Raw genomic sequence first — 23,034 nt, 5'->3', positions numbered from 1 at the left:
AATGATATATAGATACATTTAGCTCAGATAAGTTTTTTCAAGTACGTTCTCTGCTTCTTATAATCCATACCTTACTTTTACATGTATATATGTATAAGTATGAATAATTGAAATTTCTGGATATATAAAAGTCTCTTCACGATAATGAATGTACATGAAATTAGAAGATTTGTTAGATGCGTGGGACTCGTTTCCCTATAAGAATCGTTTCTTCTCTGGTAAGTCTTAAATCATGTCTGCTTTTATGAGTGACACTTATCTAAATCTCCAGTTTATCCTTATATGACTGAAGCCAAGGATCTTATAAGATTCATTCTGTGTGGAATGACCTCAAGTCTTAAATTCGTATTTATATGTATCAGACAGGTTCAGACGTTTATGATGGTGAAGTGACATTTAATATGCATTTAATGAACATGTGTGCTTGAAATATAAAGAGATAATAAAGAACAGTATTAAAGTCCAAATGTCCACTCATACAATATACAAAAAGGAGGAGAGCAAAACTGGGGCCCTTAAACATCAGTGGTGAGATCAGGTGCCATGTTTGAGTGAGCAAATCACATTTGCCACTCTGTCATGATCGGGAAAAAAGGGAAGAAATCCGTACACAATTCATGGTGTAAAATAATGACCGTACAACGTCCATCAACATATGACTTCATTGTTAAAATTAGAGTATGCTCTTTTACCATTGAAGATAAACTTCAAGTATTAAAAAAAGATTTTGTGATATTTCAGGAAAAGGGTATGTAGTATTCACCATATTTTGCATTATATTATCTTCATCATCATTTCTGAGATTATACAGAATATACATTTTCTTATTTATTAATCCTTCATGACATTAAATTTATAATGAATTATTAATGAATATTTTCTCCATCCTTCATTCTATATAAATAATCAGAAATGATAGGTGACAAAGCATGTGAAATTGAACGTGTCAGTACATACAGACAATAATAAGATTTTCTATCCTTAAGGTATTTCCAATTCTACTACTATTGATTTGTTTTGAACTTTGCATTAAAAATTCATGCCAAGAAAAAAATAATTTAAATTGACATTTTATTCAACAGGTGTAATGATAAATATTGTTAAGAACATAAAAAAAAAAGATAAATAAGTGTAAAAATTCTATAAAATAATAAAATATAAAACTTGAATTGAGACATTAAATACAATTGTTGACATGTAAAACATGATATTTGGATTTATAAATAAATAAATAATTCATACTTTATATATGATTTGTAAAAATATTTCAGTTCCATAATTCTCGAAGACAAAATAAACCACTGGACGGAATGCCTTCAGAAAAAATAAATTAGCTGCAGTTCAATTTTTATATAGTAGACTTTCAATAAATATAATACCATAAGTTACTAATCTGTCAGATTAAATAAGCATTTGAACCAGTGTCTGATGCAGTGTTACTGTACAGTGTTATTTTTTTTAAAGAGCGCAAGCAACATAGCTTGTGTACATATGGTATCAATTGTTGTGTAGAAGGTTTTGCAGCTGTGGTTGCTATGCCATAATGTAGCATCATGCTTGGTAATACGATTCTTAATTTGAAGTTCTCCTTTCACAATCTTTTGGAACAGTTGCTTGATGTAGACAGCTGTTTTGACAACTTCTGGATGTACAAAAGATGATATGTACTTTGGACAGCCTTCAAGAAATTCAAGGACTTCAGATTCCAAAGCCTTGAAATTATTGAAATATACAGCACAATCCATATATCTTTGTAAGTTCTGAAATGTCAACATCACACTTAAATTTTCTCCATGTTTACTGACCTTGACATCAATTTTGTTTGAGACAGCTAATGAGATTAAGGAATCGGTTGTTCGGATTTGTTTGGAAATTCTCTAAGGCATAAATATAGCTGTTTACGAAAAAATGACACTTGGAATTATTTTATTCATCGATGTTTAGTGTTACTATTCATCAAAATTATTTACAAACATCGACATTTGCTTTATTGAATTTTTCGAAATTTCAAGCGCAAATCTCTCTACGTCACGCGTGAACTGTCATGGCTGCCGAATAAGCGAGAAGAAATCACACAGATTTATTTTAAATGGTTTTCGCGTTTAACGAGCTACGATGTCAACAGTGAATTAAAATTTCGTCTTATTATAAGAAAGTTAAATGCAAAAACAATTTATTCGGCCTGCAGTCGCTCGTATTTAAAAAATATTTTTGCACCATTACGGAGATGCGATGGAATTGTAGCCCTCTCCAGAAAATATCAGATATAAACAAGAATAGATATGGGTTACCCCATATCCAAAGATATTCGACTTTTAGATTTAATATGTTTAACAGTGTTTATAATGACGTTAATAAAAAAAAAACTGCACTGTCTAATTATGGAACTGTTGTAAATTTCGTGAGTCCATAGCATTACGGTCACCCAGTCTCCTAACAAACAGTACACATAGGCCTACATGTACCTGTGTCCGCAAGACCAACATTAGCCTTGGTCTACACACGTTCGATGGAGCTGTCAAACGCATCCAGCGAGCTCGGAGAAACACGTTTTGTTTTGCCGAGAAGTTACGATGGCAGACAAAACTTTTCTTTTCTTAATTAGATCATATGAATACGAATTCTGATTAATAAAAATTATACAATCCCTGTTGAACTATATTTTGTTCTAACATTTGCATCTGCAACAACTTTTGTTTAAAATGGCCGGGTTAGGAAAATCAGGACCGGGTCGGAAAATTCTAAACTGAAAACCTTTTTTGTTTTGAAAATTACTGAAATATACTAATGTATTCGTCGCAGAAATTACTTACATTATTCAAGTTCTATATAAAATGGTATGCTGAACTTCAACACGAACCCGAATCTCCGATCCAGTTCTCGTTTTGCCACACATACCCTACAGTTTACAAAGTGTACACACGAGTAGAATCCGGCCAGGGATTGAAAATTCCGTCATTTAATAATACACACACACAGAATGATTAATTTTTTCTTTAAGAAGAAATTGTATGATAATTAACGGACTATAAACATGTACTTAATACAATTGTTGATATAGTATTATCAATTCATCGGTGAAAAGATATGAATCGAAGAATGACCTAAATATTCTCTGTTATCAAACATGTAAAAAAAAAAAAAAAAAAAGGCTGAGGAGGGAGCGAGCGTAGGAATATTGATATTTTTTATTTGCATTTCGGGGGAAAAGTGACTTTCTAATAATATTTTGACGTTATTTTTGATTTCTTTAACGTATGACATACACAACTTTACTCTTATCATGAACAATAATGTTGTATTTACTTATCATGATGGAACTATTTTGGTCGGACCTTGGTCGGACCAATTTGTGTGAGCCGCCGCTGAATACAGTAATATATCTTGCATTAATAGTATGCATTGATCGAATATATTAAAAATCGGAGAGGGCTACGTTATTGCAGCTAGGTTGGGGGCTGCTGAGTTCGGGGATTACCACAAATGATGATTTCTACCATGTCTGGCTCAAAACTCTGGGTAATCTATCCTCAGTACTGGGGAAGATTTGGGGGTAACCTCACCGTGCCTGAGGGACCGGTTTGATCCTTGTGGTACCAAGGGCAGGTTTTGGGGGTCTACGGTACCCAGCTACCCCTGGGGGTGTTATCCCCATGTTGTTGTATTCCAGGGGAGCCAGGTATAGAGTGAGGACCTGGGTCAGAACTTGAATTCATTCATTCCATGTGGCATTCACTCTTGTGGGTTCCAAGAGGTCTGTTCCCACCACAGTCACCTGTGGGTGCGCTGTCGCGCCAGGTCAGTCGGAAGGTAGTGAGTCCCTGGATTCCGCAGGGGTATTTACATCTATGTAGAAACAGATTGTGACAAATGCTTGCAACAAAATGTAATCATTGTTTTGAAATAAATGTGATTAAAGTTAATATTTGTTTCTATTCATTGCATCTGGGATTAACCCCAACTAATAGATTGCTGATGAACTTGTCAACACAGAAGTACTTTACAATGGAATATATGCATGTAACGAACAGAATTCAAGATCAGAAGTCCATAAAACAACACAAAATAGGATATAGCTGAGCAAACACGAATCTCTAAAACATCAAAAGTGGGATCTGAGGCGCCATGGAGGGGTGAGTATCCCCGGTCACACCCGCCCTCTGTCCTTGTCATGATCGAGAAATAACGGGGAAATCTATATATCAAAGTTCCGTTGAACTTCAGTATCTCGAATACCATGGACATTGCCTTATACCATGGACATATTGAAGTGATATGATGGTTTTGAATCATCAGAATCTCGAGGTTTTTTTTTTCAGTCCCATTAAGTTCGAGATAACTAAGTTTGACTGTATCTCGACCATTAACTGAGGAATTAATGGAGATCTTGGTATGACCATGATGATATGACCATGGTATATTTTCTTATTTGAAGCTTTGAATTATTCTTAGTTAATTCAAGAAACCTGAGTCCATGAAATAGACACACCAATAAATAGAACAAAATACAATTTTACACATTTTATTTTAAAATGATAAAAAGAATGATAAAAAGTTTAAATTTGTAGAAATTAAAATGTAATGAAGAGATGATTGATCATAACAGAAGTTATAGTTTTAATATTGTCCAAGTTATGTTCAGCTGGTAATTATGAGTGAATATCTTAAGTTTCTTCATGAGGTTCAACACACACAGTCTCTTATTTTAAACCGAAGAATTTCCTAAGCCTTCCTGTTAATGTTTTCCTTTTTGGTGGAGTGGGCACCTGAATAATAAAAAAATTGTCAAATATAAAAGTTAGTAGAATTTGATATATTTTGTTATGTTAATGCATGTGGAATGATTTAAAAAGGTAAACACATGGATAGAGTGAAATGCCTTGACATGAGGCATGATAAATATTGCTTTTTCTTGTATAAATAATCTTTTTTTATCAATGATAAATTGTATTTGAAAGACATCACATAAATTTATAAAATGACTTTAAATTACACTTGTTTCATCAACTTGCTTGTCAATAATTTACCTTTAAGAAATTGTTCATACACACGAGCGTACAATCAACTGAGATATATCTTTATCTGATGAAGTTTCATTATAGTGGCAAGTTGTGAAAAGTTAAAGTCATCACGTTTATCATATAGCTTGGTTGTTAGATTACCATTAGTGTCTTTTTCAAGTAAAATATTTTGTTATCAGCATTTTTAAACAACACATTAACACATTTTAACAAATATTAATCTCTGCTATGTCATTGTGTAGTCTCAACATTCTAAAAAGGAAGAAGGTATTTTATTAAGCAATTTTAACAAATATACTTTTCCATCTTTGCTCACAAGGTTTTCTGAACCCTCTCTCTGTACAAACAATAGATTTATATGAAAGAACATTGCACAATTATACATGTACTGTAGATCACTTAATTTTCGCGAGACCTTATTTTCACGAGATAGTCATTGACTCTTTATTAGCGACACAAAATTTTCACGATTTGTGGTCATTGCTCTGTATAATCTTTACTATTAAATGCGAAATGAAATTTTCGCGAGCTTTGCAATTACGGAAAATAAAGTTCTCACAGGAAAAACTTCAAAATGATTTCTATACATTAACATATCAAACTTTTACCTGTGGAGAGTTTTTAAACGTGTCCACCTTGAACATGAAAAGCTTTCTAGGGACAAATAAATCTTCTTCCTCGTCCTCTGGGTTGGTGCCTTTGTTGAATTTCTATAAAATATGCAACCTTCATTACGGTATTTTGCAGAAATATTAGATTTTCTTTTGTTTGTTTCAATTTTACATGTCAAAACTATGACAACTATTAAGTCAGTCTTTCACTGATGCATAACTTTCTTCTCTTATCAATCCATTTTTGTCTCAATACTCCACATTTTTGGATGCCAAAAATATAAATAAAGGAAGTTTACATGAAGACTTAATTACCATCAGCTCTTTGTGGATAGCTTTCCAAATTGTCTCCCTTCTTACTTCTCTCTCATTTCTGCTCTTCAATTCTCTTAATGCTACTACCTGAAAATAAAAATTAATCAAAACTAATTTACAGTTTAGATTTTTTTAAATTGGGAATAATCCCATTTTTAGTTTTTGTAATATTTCAATCAGTAACAGAAATACTGGGTATTTGGCTTATTTACCTTAAGCTCTTTCAACATTTTCACCATTGCTTCTTTTTATTTCATGTTCTGTATTCTCTCCATATTTTTCCTTGTCAAAACTGCCTATAAGAAAAATTTCAATAAAATTAAAAATAGACAAAACAAGCTAGACAGGACCATTAAACTTTAGAACATAATCAAAAAGTACAAATAAATAATAAATTAAGGATAAAACACATAAAAGTTTACCATCAACTCTTGATGCATCGCTCTCTGAATGGTATTCCTTCTTTCCTCTCTTTCACTTCTTTTCTTAATTTCCCTTGATGCCACTACCTGAAATTCAAAATATTTCTAAACTAATTGAAAGGTTTAGTTTTTTTTCAAAAATTATGAAATTCCCCCACCTGCCCATTTGTATCAGTTCCTGGAACTATATATCTATAAAATATGAATCCCTTCATTTCGGTAGTTTTGCAAAAATATTAGATTTTGTTTTGTTTGTTTCAATTTTACATGTCAAAAATATGAAAATTATGTAGTCAGTCTTTTAGATGTATTAAATTTTTATCTTATTCTTTCTTGTCTTATCATATTAATTCATCTCTCTGTTGTTTTCTAATTTTGTCTCTATGGTCCACATTTTGGATGCCAAAAATAAAAAAAAGACATTCACTTGAAAACTTACCATCAGCTCTTTGTGAATAGCACTCAAAATTGTCTCCCTTCTTTCCCTTCTCTCATTTCTGCTTTTTAATTCTTTTGATGCCACTACCTGAAAATGAAAATTTATCAAAACTAATTTACAGTTTAGATTTTTTTGAAATTGGGAATAATATTAATCCCATTTTCAGTTCCTGCAATATTGCAATCAATAATAGTAATATTTGACATATTTACTTTAAGTTCTTTCAACATCAGCGCCATTGTTTCCTTCTGTTTCATGTTCTGTATTCTCTCCATATTTTTCCTTGTCAAAACTGCCTATAAGAAAAATTTCAATAAAATTAAAAATAGACAAAACAAGACTGGACCATCAAACTTTAGAGAACATAATCAAAAAGTACAAATATATGAAATAAGGATAAAACAATTTACCATCAACTCTTGATGCATCTCTTTCTGAATGGTATTCCTTCTTTCCTCTCTCTCACTTCTTTTCTTAATTTCCTTTGATGCCACTACCTGAAAATCAAAATTTTTCAAATCTTATTGAAAAGTTTACCTTTTTAAAAAAATCCCCCATCCACCCATTTATTATCAGTACCTGGAACATTGCAACCAATGACAGTAACATTTGGCATGTTTACCTCAATCTCTTTTAACACCTCCAACATGATCTTCTTTTGATGATGGAATTCTATTTTCTGTTGGACCCTTTTAACCAAAACTACCTTTATAAAAATAATTAGATAAAGACAAAATAAAATTTTTATATCATCGAAATTTAATTGCATATATACAAAAAAGTATATATGTAGAATGATTAGATACATGTAAAAGAGCAATTATATTTTTTTTTATTCAGAATTTACCTTTAATTCTTCGTGGATTGTCTTCCAATACTTCCTCGATTTTTCTATGGCAAGAAATGTTTGCCTGAGCTTCACGATCTTTTTAGGGGCTTCTTTCTGTAATACAATTAGAATACATGTATTTATCAATATACAAAGAAAAAAGTTACTATCATTTTGCATCTTTTAAGAAGTCTACACAGTACGTACCATTAGTTCTTCCTGCATCTTTTCTTTAAGCTTTATTTGTGGCGCCATTGCTTTCAATTCTAATTCCATTTTTAATAAGTTCCTCTATAATAAATAAACAATTATTGGGTAAATAAATGAAATAAATAAATAAATTCATGAGTGTTATCTAATTGACCTATTATAAAAGGAGAGGGTGTGCATAGACTTTGTCATTGTAAATTTCACGTGTGAATTTTAATATTAAAAAATAATACTTAAAAATTTAATTATATAATCTTTCAAAATGTGCTCATTTGTAAATAAAAATGGTACTCGTGTATTTTCTCAAAAGTATGTATTAAGCCCTGCATTACCTGTCGCACTTCTTCCTCTTCGACCATTTCTATCCAACTTCTTTCAAATTTTAATATCTCTTTCTTTGATTTCTGAAAATAAAAATTCACAGAAACATCTTTACTTGTCTCCAGCTATCTTTATCTCCGATTATATAAGATAGTTTTACTCTCGAACACAAAATGGTTGATACGTAAATGATGTATATACTTGTAAGTTTTTATCAAAAGGCGTTGGTCTAGCATTTTGATCTTATTGACTTTACTTTAGATTTAGATTTGACACCCCCACCCCAAAAAAAAATAAATAAATAAATTCACAATTCAGAGTCTAAAATACTCACCAGGTCTTTTACAACTTCTTCACCGAAGTCCAAAATCAATTCTCCGTCCTGTAATAGATAAAAAATATTTAAGTTTCTAAAAACTTGACCCCCCCCCCCCCTCCGCAATCAAATTAATATTTTTAAAGTAAATGGTAAGAGCTGCTGATAAGATACTTACAAAAGGGATGGGGAGCATGTTTATCGGTATATCAGCTGATCGGCACGCCAGCTCGCTCAGAATTTCCTCAAGTCTCTGTTCCGTGTTCATTTTCTCACTCTCTACTGCAGTCTGGAAAAAAAATAAAGCTTTAAAAGTGTTGCTTGATTCGTTTTTAGAATATATATATACTCCACAAGAATATTGTAAGATTTAACTAAAAATTGCCAAAATTATTATATAGGGTATAGATGTAATTACTACACATTTAATTAAGAAAATGAAACTTATGACGGGAATAAATAAAAGTGGAAAAATATGTATTTCGATAAATTATTTAAAATTACAAAGGTAAAAATTCGTTGAAATTAATTGTATTTAATAATAAGAAAATGACTACAACCAGCATGATTAATGAACCGCTCACATAGATTACAACTCAAGAAAGATACCCACGTGTATGTACAGAGTACATATACATGTACTGGGTAAATGTGAACGGATCAAAAGACTTCGAACATTATTAATTTCTTCTCACTAGACTTTAATTTAGTGCAACCGGTTAGACAAAGTATATTTAAGTGTTAATGAAGATTAAAAGCGTTCACAAACAGCATTTCAGTAACAGAAAAGGTTTTACTCACAAATTGCACCTCTGTCGCTTTTTGTAAACAAAACTAAACTATGACGTCATAGGTCATCGTTAAAGACCTCAATGATGACGTAACAATGTGTTAATGAATTTATCATTTTGATAGGCACACTAGGGCCTAAATCAAAACTATACTTTCTTTAATTATACATCTAACATGTACATGTAGTATAATAATAATTCAAAAAAAGTTCATCATTCCAAATATTTAGGATGATAAGGTTCAACATTTAAAAGAAAAAGTAATGAAAGGAAAACTACCAGTGTGAGTCCTTTCTAAATCTATCTAATACGAAAAATTGTTTAACTAATCAGATGTAAACAGATCTATACGTAGCGTATGAAGAGCTACATGTAACAACTCACGAGGCAAATGATTTTTTCCTTACATACACTTTAAAAATGCTTTTACTTAAAATACATTAAAATGCTAAATCTAAGAGCCTACTTACAATTTGCACGTCCACGACTATGTTGTCAACAAAACAGTGATGTATTATGACGTCATAATCACACTCAAAGGCCTTTTGATGTTTGAAAACATTTTGGTGATACTGATTTCCGAATTAATTATTTTGAATAAGAAATAATATTTCTGCTATTAAAATAAAAAGGAAACATTTGATGGTTGTCAATCCCACAGCTTTTTATTTATGTTACAAAAAAACTGCGTAACAGTTTGATATCATTCTAAGAATTAGCATATAAAAAGAAAATCAAATTTATCCCCCTGGAAAGTGAAATATTACTGAACTAAAGGTATTGTGAGCAATGTGCTCCCCCCGTCTCCCATATGAATATAATGGGAGTGTCTATGTTTTGTTGTGGGAAACCAAAAATATGTGGCAGATCAAAAAGTAAAATTGGAGGTACACAATGGCAACATGTAATAACGATTCTGTGAAAGTTTCATCAAATTTCATTTAGTGGTTTGAGAAGAATTGGGGGTAAGAGATGGGTTCCCTAAAGCGTAAAAGACAGACAGACGGACGGACAAACAGCTATACAGACGGACGGACATACCGATTACTATAGATACCCTCCCGCTTTTCAAGCGGGGGTATAAATATGGAAATATATGAATATTAATTTGACCGGTGGCGCAAAAAATGAGGCATGCGTGTTTTTCACACGTCGCTTTTGAGCTTAATATACAAAGAATATTATAATGTTGAGTATCAATGTTTAGGGATTGTTTTGTACCTTCTTTCCACATAAAAATCACAATTGAATTTTTTACTTGAAACAAGTATATTAATTTTTTATGTTAGAGTATAGTTTTGAAAAATGACGAAATTTTTTTTTATCTGCGACATTGATTTTTTTTTATTTATTTCTTTCTTTCTATATTTGCTTTATTTATCCTAGTAATGATTTATTTAAACGCAGATAGAGAAGTTTCGTATATATATATACCAGTATGAAATATTGTATGCTATACATTACCTGGTACATGTAGACTTAATTAAATTATTAAAGATATAACCTACATCAAACAATGTGGAAGGATATTGTTAATTATTAAGTAGCTGCAGATCTGTGGCTCTCCGAATTTTTTTTTTGTACGACGGGTGAAATATTTAATTCAGCATAAAATAAATTTTGTCAAATCATGTCAAAAAGATAAGGTCCTAAGCTACTAGAGTATGTAAATATGTTTGAATTTTGTCTTTTTTGTGGTGATAATTTATAAAATTTTATCACTTTTCCGTTTTTCAAAGGATATTGTATCCAAGTTTAAATAAAAAGAGTTTTTAATCATATTTCGGTATGGAAATAGGCAAAAATAAACCTAGTTTGTAAGAGTACAGAAAATTTCCTGTCCATTAGTTTTTATTTCATCAAAATCGGATAAGTATTCACCTATCTACATTAGTTTAAGTTTAGCATTCTCCGAAGAAATGTTATTGGTTTTAACGAAAAAGTGATACAACGTTATGTGAAAGATTTGTGTTGTGACACGATTTATTACACTGATGTTCATGGTATAGATGTTCCTCTAAAAATATTATAGAAGTCTAATATATGCATGAAATTTAAAACAACACCTATTTCTTTCTTTCTTTCTTTCTTCATTTTTTTCTCTCTTTCTTTCTTTATTTGCTTTATTTATCCTGGTAATGATTTATTTAAACGCAGATAGAGAAGTTTCGTAAACATATATACCAGTATGAAATATTGTATGCTATACATTACCTGGTACATGTAGACTTAATTAAATGTAGACTTAATTAAATCATTAAAAAAAATATAACCTACATCAAACAATGTGGAAGGATATTGTTAATTATTAAGTAGCTGCAGATCTGTGGCTCTCCGAAAAAAAAAAATTGACAGACCGGAGAGCTACAGTGCCACCCATTGAAAAAAAACTGTATATTTATTGCGCACAAAAAAGTGCGCTGTTTATCGATTTATTTCTCAATGTTTTTGAAACTTTCATTTCAAAATATTACTAACCGAGTGTTTCTAATATATTTTTTCATTGTTTCCACAACAAAACAGTTCTTATAACTATTATTAATAGCCATCCTGGCCCTGAAATCGAGATTAGATCGTTGAAAATTTCGTCTATTTATACTGCCATTTTGGTTTGCAAGATAATTCGGCCCAATGCGTTTCGTGTAGATGTCAACTTCGGAAGTACTTGATAGAAGAGTACGGAATTTTTGAAATCTAATCATTTTTTGCAAGTGAGGTGAGAATTTGGAAGAATTAATCCGCAACCAAGCGCAAATTTTTGTGCGCAATAAATGTATTTTTAGCTCACCTGAGCCGAAGGCTCAAGTGAGCTTTTCTGATCACATTTTGTCCGTCGTCCGTCCGTCCGTCTGTAAACTTTTCGACTTTTCAAGAACCAATATGCCAATTTTAACCAAACTTTGGTACAGAGCATCCTTGGGTGAAGGGGAGTTTAAATTGTTAAAATGAAGGGCCAAGTCCCCTTACAAGGGGAGATAATCAAGAAAAGACAAAAATAGGGTGGGGTCACTAATAAATCCTCTTCTCAAGAACCACTGGGCCAGGAAAGCTGAAACTTATATGAAAGCATTCTTGGGTAGTGTAGATATTAAATTGTTAAAACCATGACCCCCGGGGGTAGGGCGGGGCCACAATAGGGAATCCAAGTTTTACATAAAAATATATAGAACAAATCTTTAAAAATCTTATTCTCAAGAACCACTGGGCCAGGAAAGCTGAAACTTATGTGGAAGCATCCTAATTTTTTTTAAAATCATAAAAGGGAAGAGGGTAGTGGGGCATGATAGGTATAGCAAGAGGGGGAGTCTGGTAAAGAACTGCATCACTCGAGTTACTCAGGCGAGCGATGTGGTCCATGGGCCTCTTGTTTCAATGGGTGGCACTCTAGCTCTCCGTTCTGTCAAAATATTTTTTCGGAGAGCTACAGTTCTGCAGCTAATTATTAAGATGCTGCTCCGGAAGACATGAAATGTTTATTATCTGTTTTTGGGAACATCCTCGTAGCCGCATTACATCACATGTGATGCATGGACACCACGTGTTTCCGTTTCTTCTGAAAACAACACAACAAACGCTCGGAAGAATTTATCTTTACTTTAGGCCTAAACTGCAGTCTACTTATTTTGCTTGACCATGGAAAACGAACTGATATCGTCAGATGAAGAGGATGCCCTGGATCTCTTGTTACAGGATGCGCTTGATGATGATCCAAGCGATCCAGCCTTTAATATTGATGACATGTAAGTCTACTCTTTGTACACACTGGTCTAAATTTTGAGTAGGAAAATTATCAATTTCAAGAATTTGATCTTTATTTGCTATTTTGTGAAAGAGAGTACCTATATTTATAAAAGTATTGAAACTTGGGAATTAGGGGAAAGATTTAACAATTTACAAAAAAAGATTAGTTTGTGAAACACTGATGCCCCCGTATGGCATCATAGCGAAGGTTAAGCCTTCTCAAATGCAGATCAAATATGTTGGTACCTAAAGTAAGGCCTTTTCACAAGAAATACAAATGTTAAATATAAAACCCTAGCACCACCTGTTCAAGGGTTATGGCCAAGGTTAATATTTTTAAAATAAGGACAAGGTCAAAGGGTCAACGTTATTGGTTTTTAAAGAAAGATCTTGTCTCAAAGATTACATATGGGAAGTATAAACGTGCTGGCCCTTACTGTTCAAAAGCTATGGCCAAGGTTAAAATTTGTAAAAAGTTGGTCAAACTCCAAGGTCAAGGGGTCAAGGTTCTTGATATCCAATGAAAGGTCTTGTCACAAGGATAACGTATGTGAAATGTGAAAGCTCTAGTCTAGCCCCTACTGTTCAAAAATTGTGGCCAAGGTAAAAGTTTTTGAAAAGAAGGTCAAATTCCAAGGTCAAAGGGTCAAAGTTCTTGGTATCCAATGAATGGTCTTCCCACAAGGATTACATATATGAAATATGAAAGCCCTAGCCCTTACTGTTCAAAAGTTATGACCAAGGTTAAAGTACCGAAATCTCCTAGGTCAAGGTCAAAAGGACAAAATCATTGGTTTCAAATAAAATGTCTTGCCAAAAGAATTGATATTTGAAATATGAAATTTCTAGTGTATATCGTTTAAAAATTAGGGCCAAATAATTTTTTGGTATTTTTGTGTAAAAGTGGGTCAAACTCCAAGGTCAAACGGTCAAGATTCTTGATATCAAATGAACGGTCTTGTCACAAGGATTAAATATGTGAAGTATTAAATCCCCAGTCCTAACCATTCAAAAATTATGGTCAAGGTTGTATTTTTAAAGTAGGTCAAACTCCAAGGTCAAGATCATAGGGTCAAGGATTTTGGTATCAAATAAAGGGACTTCTCACACAAATTACATATGTGAAGTATGAAAGCCCTAACAATAACCGTTTAAAAGTAATAGCCAAGGTTAAAGTTTTTTCAAGTTTTTAAAGTTAAGTACAGAAATATCCAAGGTCAAGCTCAAGGTTGTTGCTATCCAATAAAAGGTCCTTCCACAAAGAATACATATGTCAAGTATAAATATCCTGGTATCTACTGTATAAAAGATATGGCCAAAGAAAAACTTCAATTTTTTTTTGTAAAAGTGGGCCAAACTCCAAGGTCAAGATCAAAAGTTCAAATTTGATGGTATCCAAAAAAAGGTCTTGTCACAAGGAATATGGGAAATACGAATGTCATAGCTCCAGTATATCAAAAGTTATGGACAAGGTTAAAGTTTTTGCGGACAAACAGACAGACAGACAGAGAGACAGCTAGACAGACAAACAGCTAGACAGACGGACGGACAAGACAAAAACCACTAACACAAATTGAAGTCTTCAGCTTAATTTGAGACTTCTCTAAAATGAATAATTTGTAGTACTAGAAGTCAAGTAAAGAGAAATACAAAGAAGAAATTCAAAAATTGATAGCAGCAACATGTAGATATTAAAAGAAAAGAAACTAACAAAAGAAGATAATGATGATAACAGCAGTTGGGGATTACAACATATATAACCGACATACTGTAGTTGTAAGGCGTTTTTACTAGATTATAATTACAGTGCTGTGAAAACTGTTATAGTAGTACTGTACAATTATAGTTAATTATGCCCCCGTAAACAGAGTTTCGGGGGTATATAGTTTTTTGTTGTGTCTGTCTGTCTCTCTGTCTCTCTGTTTGTCTGTTTGTACGCAAAAACTTTACCCTTGCCCATAACTTTTGATTCAGTGGAGCTATGACTTTCATATTTCACATGTGTATTCCTTGTGACAAGACCTTTCTTTGGGTACCACCAAATTTGACCTTTTGACCTTGGAGTTTGACCCACTTTAACACAAAAATTTTTGAATTTTACTTTGGCCATAACATTTGAACGGTAGATACTAGGACTTTTATATTTCACACATATATTTTTTGTGGCAGGACCTTTCATTGGATACCACTAACCTTGACCTTTTGATCTTAACCTTGGATATTTACGTAGTAATGACAAAACTTTATCCTTGGCAATAACTTTTAAACGGTAAGAAATAGAGCTTTCATACTTTACAATTGTAATCCTTGTAAGAAGCCGCTTCATTCCGTACCAAAAGGTTTGACCATTTGACCTTGACCTTGGAGTTTGACCTACTTTTAAAAAACAAACCTCGACTATATCTTTCAAAGGGTTAGAGCTAGTGCTTTTATACTTTACATGTTTAATTTTTGTGACAAAACCTTTCATTTCATATCATGACTTTTGACCTCTTGACCTTGATCTTAGAGTTTGACCTACTTTTAAGTTTTTTTTAAACCTTGGTCATAACTTTTAAACGGTTAGGACTAGGGCTTCCATACTTCATAAATGTATTCTTTGTGGTAAGTCCTTTTATTGGATACAAATAACCTTGATATTTTGACCTTGACCTTACAGGTTTCCGAACTTATGAAAAAATATTAACCTTGGCAATAACTTTTCAAGAATATAGGCTAGGGCTTTCATACTTCATATATGTAATTCTTGTGACAATACCTTTCATTCGATGCCAATAACCTAGACCTTCTGACCTTGATCATGGAGTTTAACCTACTTTTAAAATCTTTTAACCTTGGCCATAACTTCTGAATGGTTAGGGCTAGGGCTTCCATACTTCATACATATGTTCTTTGTGGAAAAATCTTTCATTGGATACCAATAATATTGACCTTCTGACCTTGATCTTGAAGATTTCTGTACTAAAAGCTTTTGCCTGGTCATAATTGGGAATAGAGAATAATATTTTGTTTCACATTTGTATTTCCAGTACGGAGACCCTACTTTAGGTACCAATATATTAAATTTGCATTTAAGAAAAGTTTAATCTCCACTATGTTGCCATACGGGGGCATCAGTCAGTGTTTCAAAAACACATCTTGATTATGACAAGAAAGACAACTCAAAACCATTGTTAACTTTAAAAATATTTTTTTGGAGAATGGTTAAAATAAAGTGAGCTTTCAGTAAAATATTCATAAATAATAAGACGCTAAGAAAATTCTCGCATAAAGTGAGCTTTCAGTAAAATATTCATAAATAAAAAGCTCAAACCCCTAACTAATAGACTGATGATGAACTTATCATCACAGGAGAACTTCAACTTCAAAGTGCCGAAATATATACCCATTTTAGATACACTGTAAACAATATCTACCGACTGAGCTACCATGAACAGTACAATATTCAAGCTCAAAAGTCCATAAAACAATACAAAATAAAAGCAGAGCAAACACGGACCTCCAAAACAGAGGTGGGATCAGGTGCCATGGAGGAGTGAGCATCCCGTGCCGACCGATCACATCCGTCGTATGCTCCTTGTCATGATCGGGAAATAATGGGAAAATCTATAAATCAAAGTACAGTTGAACTTCGGTATCTCGAAAACCATGGATATATTGAAGTGATTTGATGGTCCCAATTACTTATTTTCTAAGTATTTTACACGTTATATATCTTGAATCATCAGAAATCTCGAAGTTTTTGCTCATTCCCATTGAGTTTGGGATAACTAAGTTTTACTGTATTTTGTCCACAAACTGAGGAATTTATGGAGATGTTGGCATGACTTTGGTGATATGATCATGTTATATCTTCTTATTTGGAGCTTTGAATTATTCTGAATTACTCAAGAAATCTGAGTCCATGCAATTGACACACAAATAAATACAACAAGAGTGCGATTTTATACATTTTATTTTTTTAAATTTATGAAAATAATGATAAATAGAGAAATTTAAATGTAATGTAGAGATGATCGATTGTAACAGAAGTTTGTTTTTTGTCCAAGTTATGTTCAGTTTTTTGTCCAAGTTATGTTCAGGCGGAAATTATCAGTGAATATCTTAAGTTTCTTCATGAGGTTCCACACACACAGTCTCTTATTTTAAACCAAAGAATTTCCTTAGCCTTCCTCTGAAAGACTTCTTTTTTGGTGGAGTGGGCACCTGAATAATAAAAAATATTGTCGTATATAAAAGTTAGTTGAATTTGATATATTTTGTACTATAATACATGTAGATATAAAAAATAAACACATGTATAGAGTGAAATGCCTTGACATGAGGCTTGTTAGATGTTGCTATGTCTTTTTTACCTATTTAAATTCACTGATAGACATCACATAAATACCTAAAACACAAATTACACATTCTACATACCTGTCCTACACTTGAGGTACACAGGTCCTTCTTAATCTCTGTTTCCTTGTGGCGTTGTGTAGTCTCAACATTCTAAAAAGGAAGAAGGTATTTTAATAAGCCATTTTAACAAATAATTTTTAACAAATATTAAGCTATGTCATCTTTGCTCACAAGGTTTTATGATCCCCCTCTCCTTACACACAATAGATTTATATGAAAGAACATTGCATAATTAGCATCTCCCATTGATAGTACGTACATGTAAATGTTGATAATATGCATATTTTCATGGATATTTTTGCACAGAAAAAAACTTCCAAATGATTTCTACACATTACTAGTAATATATCAAAATCTTACCGGTGGAGAGTTTTTGAATGTTTCCACCTTGAACATGAAAAGCTTTCGAGGGACAAATAAATCCTCTTCCTCGTCCTCTGGGTTGGTGCCTTTGTTGAATTTCTATAAAATATAGAACATCTAATGTTATCTTGTCAATCCATTTTTGTCTCAATCCTCCACATTGATATAACGTAAAGAAGTTCACATGAAGACTGAAGACTCACCATCAGCTCTTTATGAATAGCTTTCCAAATTGTCTCCCTTCTTTCTTCTCTCTCAGTTCTGCTCTTCAATTCTTTTGAGGCCACTACCTGAAAATGAAAATTTATTAATATGTATTAACAGTTTAGGGTTTTTTTTTTAAGTTGTGAATAAACCTAATTCTAGTTTTTGCAATATTGCAATTAATAACAGTAATATTTGACCTATTTACCTTAAGTTCTATCAACATCTGCACCATTGTTCCCTTCTGTTTTGTGTGCTGCTCTTTCTCTAATTTTTTCCTTGTCAAAACTGTCTATAAGAAGAATTTCATAAAATTAAAAATAGACAAAGCAAGACAGAACTATCAAACTTTAGAACATTATCAAAAAGTACAAATATATGAAATGAGGATAAAACAGTTTACCATCAACTCTTGGTGCATCACTCTCTGAATGGTATTCCTTCTTTCCTCTCTCTCACTTCTTTTCTCAAGATCTCCTGATGCCACTACCTAAAAATCAAAATTTTTCAAAATCTATTAAAAGTTTACCTTTTTTTTGAAAAATTATGAAATCCTCCCATCCGTTTTTTTTTTCAGTTTCTGGAACACTGAACCAATAACAGTAATTTTTGGCATATTTACCTGAAGCTCTTTTAACACCTCCGACATGATCTTCTTTTGATGATGGATTTTTATTTTCTCTTGATTCCTTTGAACCGCAACTACCTGTATAAATATGATTAAATATAGACAAAATTGATTTTTCATATTATAGAAATTTGATTGCAAATATACTAAAAGTATATGATTAGATACTTGGTGCCTTTGTTGAATTTTCATAAAATATGGAATCCTTCATTAAGGTACCTTGCAGTTGTTTGTTTCAATTTTACATGTCAAATCTCAAAACTATGAAAATTATGTAGTCAGTCTTGTAGATGTATAAGATTTTTATCTTATTCTTTCTTGTCTTGTCTTATTGATTTGTCTCTATGTTATTTTCTAATTTTGTCTCTATGCTCCACATTTTTGGATGCCAAAAATATAAATAAAGGGAAGTTCACATGAAAACTTACCATCAGCTCTTTATGAATAGCTTTCCAAATTGTCTTTCTTCTCTCTTCTCTCTCATTCCTTCTCTCCAAATCTCTTGATGCCACTTCCTGAAAATGAAAATTTATTAAAACTTATTAACAGTTTAGGGTTTTATTTTAAAATAAAGTGCCACGCCACAGCATGATACGCCCGTCAAAAAATTACACAATTATCTTTAACAGTTTAGAGTGCTTGAGAAAATCATATTTTTAAAAATTTTTCCATATATATTCCTTTTTAAAAAAAATATTTCTTTATCCATCCCCTGTGCTGTAGGCATAATTATAACAAATATTACATAACTGATAGATTTCCACATGTTTGTGTTATCTTTGTGAAATGCCCATGGTAATAAACAATATCAAATTTTTTAACAACTTTTCCCAAATAAATTTTGTAAAACTTGGGCTGGCCATCAAATGACATATGCTATAAACTGACCAGCAGTTCTTCTGAATCTACCCCAAAGGATATTCCACATGAGTTTCATCTTTCATATAGCCTTCCTACATTGAAATTAAGAATCTTTGAAGATTTTTCCTATATATTCCCTAAATATTAATGGATCTGCACTTTTTATCCTAAAACACTTTTAAAACATATAAAACACTCCATGATTTCTTTTTAAACTTAATGCCAGACACTTTTATATTTAATTCATATGGACATGAGTTTCATCTTTCCTGGCCCATCCCTTAAAATTAGTTTTTAAAAATAATTAATTTATTAATATCATTTATTAGTTTATTATGCAATATCAAATAAGTTTTAATTACTTTTCATCCCCTTCATTTTAAAACTTTGTACCAACAAGTTTTTTAATTGGCTTAGGCTGGCTGTCCATTTGCCCAAGAAGATGAAAATGTAGATAAACCAATGCTCGACAACAACGACAACAACGACACACTAAACTCATTAATTTCTCTCTAATTTGACATGCAACTTTCTGCTATCAAAATTCTTCTTGATCAGTGCTTGATAATATATGCCCATGGGACAAAACAGTTCCTCTCATTAACATTGACATTTGTTAAAGATCTCTGTAAAGGTATGATGAAAAAAATTTTTTACTCTCTCTAATACTTTTTAATAATTACTTAAGGATACTCTCTATTTTTTACATTTCTAAAAATCAAATTTTTCAAAATTTATTAAAAGTTTACCTTTTTTAAAAAAATTATAAAATTAAAGGACACAGTGACCTTTTTTTAGTTTCTGGAACACTGAACCAAAAATGTAATTTTTGCCAAGTTTGATAGCTCTAGGTCTAATAGTTTTCTTTATGACCTCCGACATGATCTTCCTTTGATGATGCATTTTTATTTTCTCTTGATTCCTTTGAACCACACACCGTGTATAAATATGATTAAATATAGACAAAATTGATTTTTCATATTATAGAAATTTGATTGCAAATATACTAAAAGTATATGATTAGATACTTGGTGCCTTTGTTGAAACCTTCATAAAATAATAATCCTTCATTAAGGTACCTTGCAGTTGTTTCTTTCAATTTTGCATGTTGCAATCTCAAAACTATGAAAATTTGCCAGTATATCAAAACTGCCTACAAGAAAGTTTTCAATAAAATCAAAAATAGACAAAACAAGCTATACAGGAGCATTAAAATTTAGAACATTATCAAAAAGTACAAATATATAAAATAAATTAAGGAAAAAATACAACACATTACCATCAACTCTTGGTGCATCGCTTTCTGAATGGTATTTCTTCTTTCCTCTCTTTCACTTCTTTTCTTAATTTCCTTTGATGCCACTACCTGAAAATACAAATTTATTAAAATTAATTAAAAGTTAACCCTTTTCAAAAGATATGAAATAATCCCAATTTTTTATTTTTGCATTATTGCAATCAATAACAGTAACATTTGGCATATACCTGAAGCTCTTTTAACATCTTCCTGGCAGTCTTTTGATGATGGAAAGTTTCTCTTTAAAATCAAAAATACCTGTGTAAAAATAATTAAATAAAGACAAAATAATTTTTTTGAATCATAGACATTTAATTGCATACATACAAAAAAGTATAGCATGATTAGTTACATGTGAAAGAACATATATTTTTAGTCCCCTACCCATTACCATCAACTCTTGGTGCATCGCTTTCTGAATGGTATTTCTGTCTTTCCTCTCTTTCCCACTTGGTTTTCCGCAATTTTTTTCCGCTGGCAGATTTGATGCTGAATTTTGGTAAAATCCAAATTTATTAATATTAATTAAAAGTTTACCTTTGTCAATGAATTTTTAAATTACGGCCTTTTCAATTTTTCTGGGTTTTCCCATTTTTTATCAGTTCGCTTGTACATATTGAACCAATATATGCAGTAACATTTGGCATATTTACCTGAAGCTCTTTTAACACCTTCGACATGATTTTTGATGCTGGAATTTTGAATTTTTCACATTTGTTTAACCAAACCTATCTGTATAAAAATAATTAAATAAAGACAAAATTAAATTTTTATATCCTAGAAATTTAATTGGATATATACATAAAAAGTATAGTATGATTAGATGCATGTGAAAGAGCATATATATTTTAAATTCAGAATTTACCTTTAATTCTTCGTGGGTTGTCTTCCAAAATTTCCTCGATTTTTCTATGGCAAGATATGTTTGCCTGAGCTTCACGATCTTTTTAGGGGCTACTTTCTGTAATACAATAAGAATACATGTATTTATCAATCTACATATGTACAAAGAAGAAAGTTAATATCATTTTTCATCTTTTAAGAAATCTACACATTACGTACCATTAGTTCTTCCTGCAACTTTTCTTTAAGCTTTATTTGTGGCGCCATTGCTTTCAATTCTGATTCCTTCTTTACAAGGTTTTTCTATATAAACAAACAAATATTAAATTAATAAAATAAATAAATAAATACATTCATGAATGTTATCAAATTGATCTATTATAAAAGGAGAGAGGGTGCATGCATGGGCTTTGTCATTGTCAATTTCACTGCATGGATTTCAATAAATAATATTTAAAAATGTAATCAAATGATCTTTCTAAATGTGCTCCTTTGTAAATAAAAATGGTAAGCACTGCATTACCTGTCGTTCTTCTTCTTCTTCAACAATCTCTACCCAACTTCTCTCAAATTTTAGAATCTCTTTCTTTGATTTCTGAAAATAAAAATTCACTAAACTTCTTTACTTGTCTCCAGCTATCTTTTTCTTCGATGATATAAGATACTTTTATTCTTGTACACAAAATGGTTGATACGTAAATGATGTACATATAGTTGTGTTTTACCGCTTGTAATTTTTTGTCAAAAGGTATGGGTCTAGCATTTTGTTCTATTTATTGTCTTTACTTTAGACCCCCCCCCCCCCCAATGAATAAATTCACAGTCTGTAATACTCACCAGGTCTGTTACAACTTCTTCACCAAAGTCCAATATGAGATCTCCGTCCTGTAATAATTAAAAAATATGTAAATTCAAAATTTATGGCATAAAACTATCTAAACATAAGGTATAAGTTTGAACCCACTCAAGTCAATAATCGACGTTGCAAAATAATGTTTATTTTAAAACAGGGTGTTATTTTGTTTTCAATGTTGTTAATGTACTCTAGGAACTTGATTTTGCCCCCCCCCCCCTCCCACCCCTGCAATCAAATCATTTTTTTTTTAGTAAAGAGATTAAGAATGGCTTACAAAAGGGACAGGGAGCATGTTTCTCGGTACATCAGCTGATCGGCAGGCCAGCTCGGTCAGGATTTCCTCAAGTCTCTGTTCCATGTTCATTTTCTCACTCAATAGTCAATACTGCACTCTGAAAAAAAAATAAAGCTTTAAAAGTGTTTTTTTTAAATATAGATACTCCACAAGAATATTGCAATTAAGGTTTAACTAAAAATATTGACTCTTATGAGGGATGAAAACGGAGTTAATAAATATGGAATTTCTATAGTACATGCATTGCTGATAAATTATTTAAAGTTACAT

General features: G+C 31.7%; 2 protein-coding genes across 2 annotated transcripts; both read right to left on the bottom strand.

Annotated features, from left to right (window-relative positions):
• Positions 1 to 5,252: 5,252 nt before the first annotated feature.
• On the bottom strand, positions 5,253 to 22,841 carry LOC134238007 (myosin-11-like). The gene is made up of 11 exons (XM_062720133.1): positions 22,744 to 22,841; positions 8,503 to 8,550; positions 8,180 to 8,251; positions 7,845 to 7,928; positions 7,656 to 7,751; positions 7,431 to 7,514; positions 7,219 to 7,305; positions 7,021 to 7,104; positions 5,948 to 6,034; positions 5,630 to 5,731; positions 5,253 to 5,273 (listed from the first exon to the last, which is right to left on the bottom strand). The coding sequence occupies exons 1-11, from the start codon at positions 22,831 to 22,833 to the stop codon at positions 5,253 to 5,255; spliced, it is 855 nt and encodes a 284-aa protein (XP_062576117.1). The 5' UTR covers positions 22,834 to 22,841.
• On the bottom strand, positions 17,086 to 21,912 carry LOC134238006 (uncharacterized). Its single transcript, XM_062720132.1, has 9 exons — positions 21,833 to 21,912; positions 21,636 to 21,731; positions 18,607 to 18,690; positions 18,388 to 18,474; positions 18,193 to 18,276; positions 17,984 to 18,070; positions 17,778 to 17,879; positions 17,436 to 17,507; positions 17,086 to 17,222 (listed from the first exon to the last, which is right to left on the bottom strand). The coding sequence occupies exons 1-9, from the start codon at positions 21,878 to 21,880 to the stop codon at positions 17,157 to 17,159; spliced, it is 726 nt and encodes a 241-aa protein (XP_062576116.1). The 5' UTR covers positions 21,881 to 21,912; the 3' UTR covers positions 17,086 to 17,156.
• Positions 22,842 to 23,034: the final 193 nt, after the last annotated feature.

This window comes from Saccostrea cucullata, unplaced genomic scaffold (genome assembly GCF_032062105.1).
Source record: "Saccostrea cucullata isolate Sc308-1 unplaced genomic scaffold, CSIRO_AGI_Scuc_v1 ctg12383, whole genome shotgun sequence".
Lineage (NCBI taxonomy): Eukaryota > Metazoa > Mollusca > Bivalvia > Ostreida > Ostreidae > Saccostrea > Saccostrea cuccullata.
The sequence above is the reverse complement of the archived record's forward strand: the minus strand, read 5'-3'. Positions and strand labels throughout refer to the sequence as shown.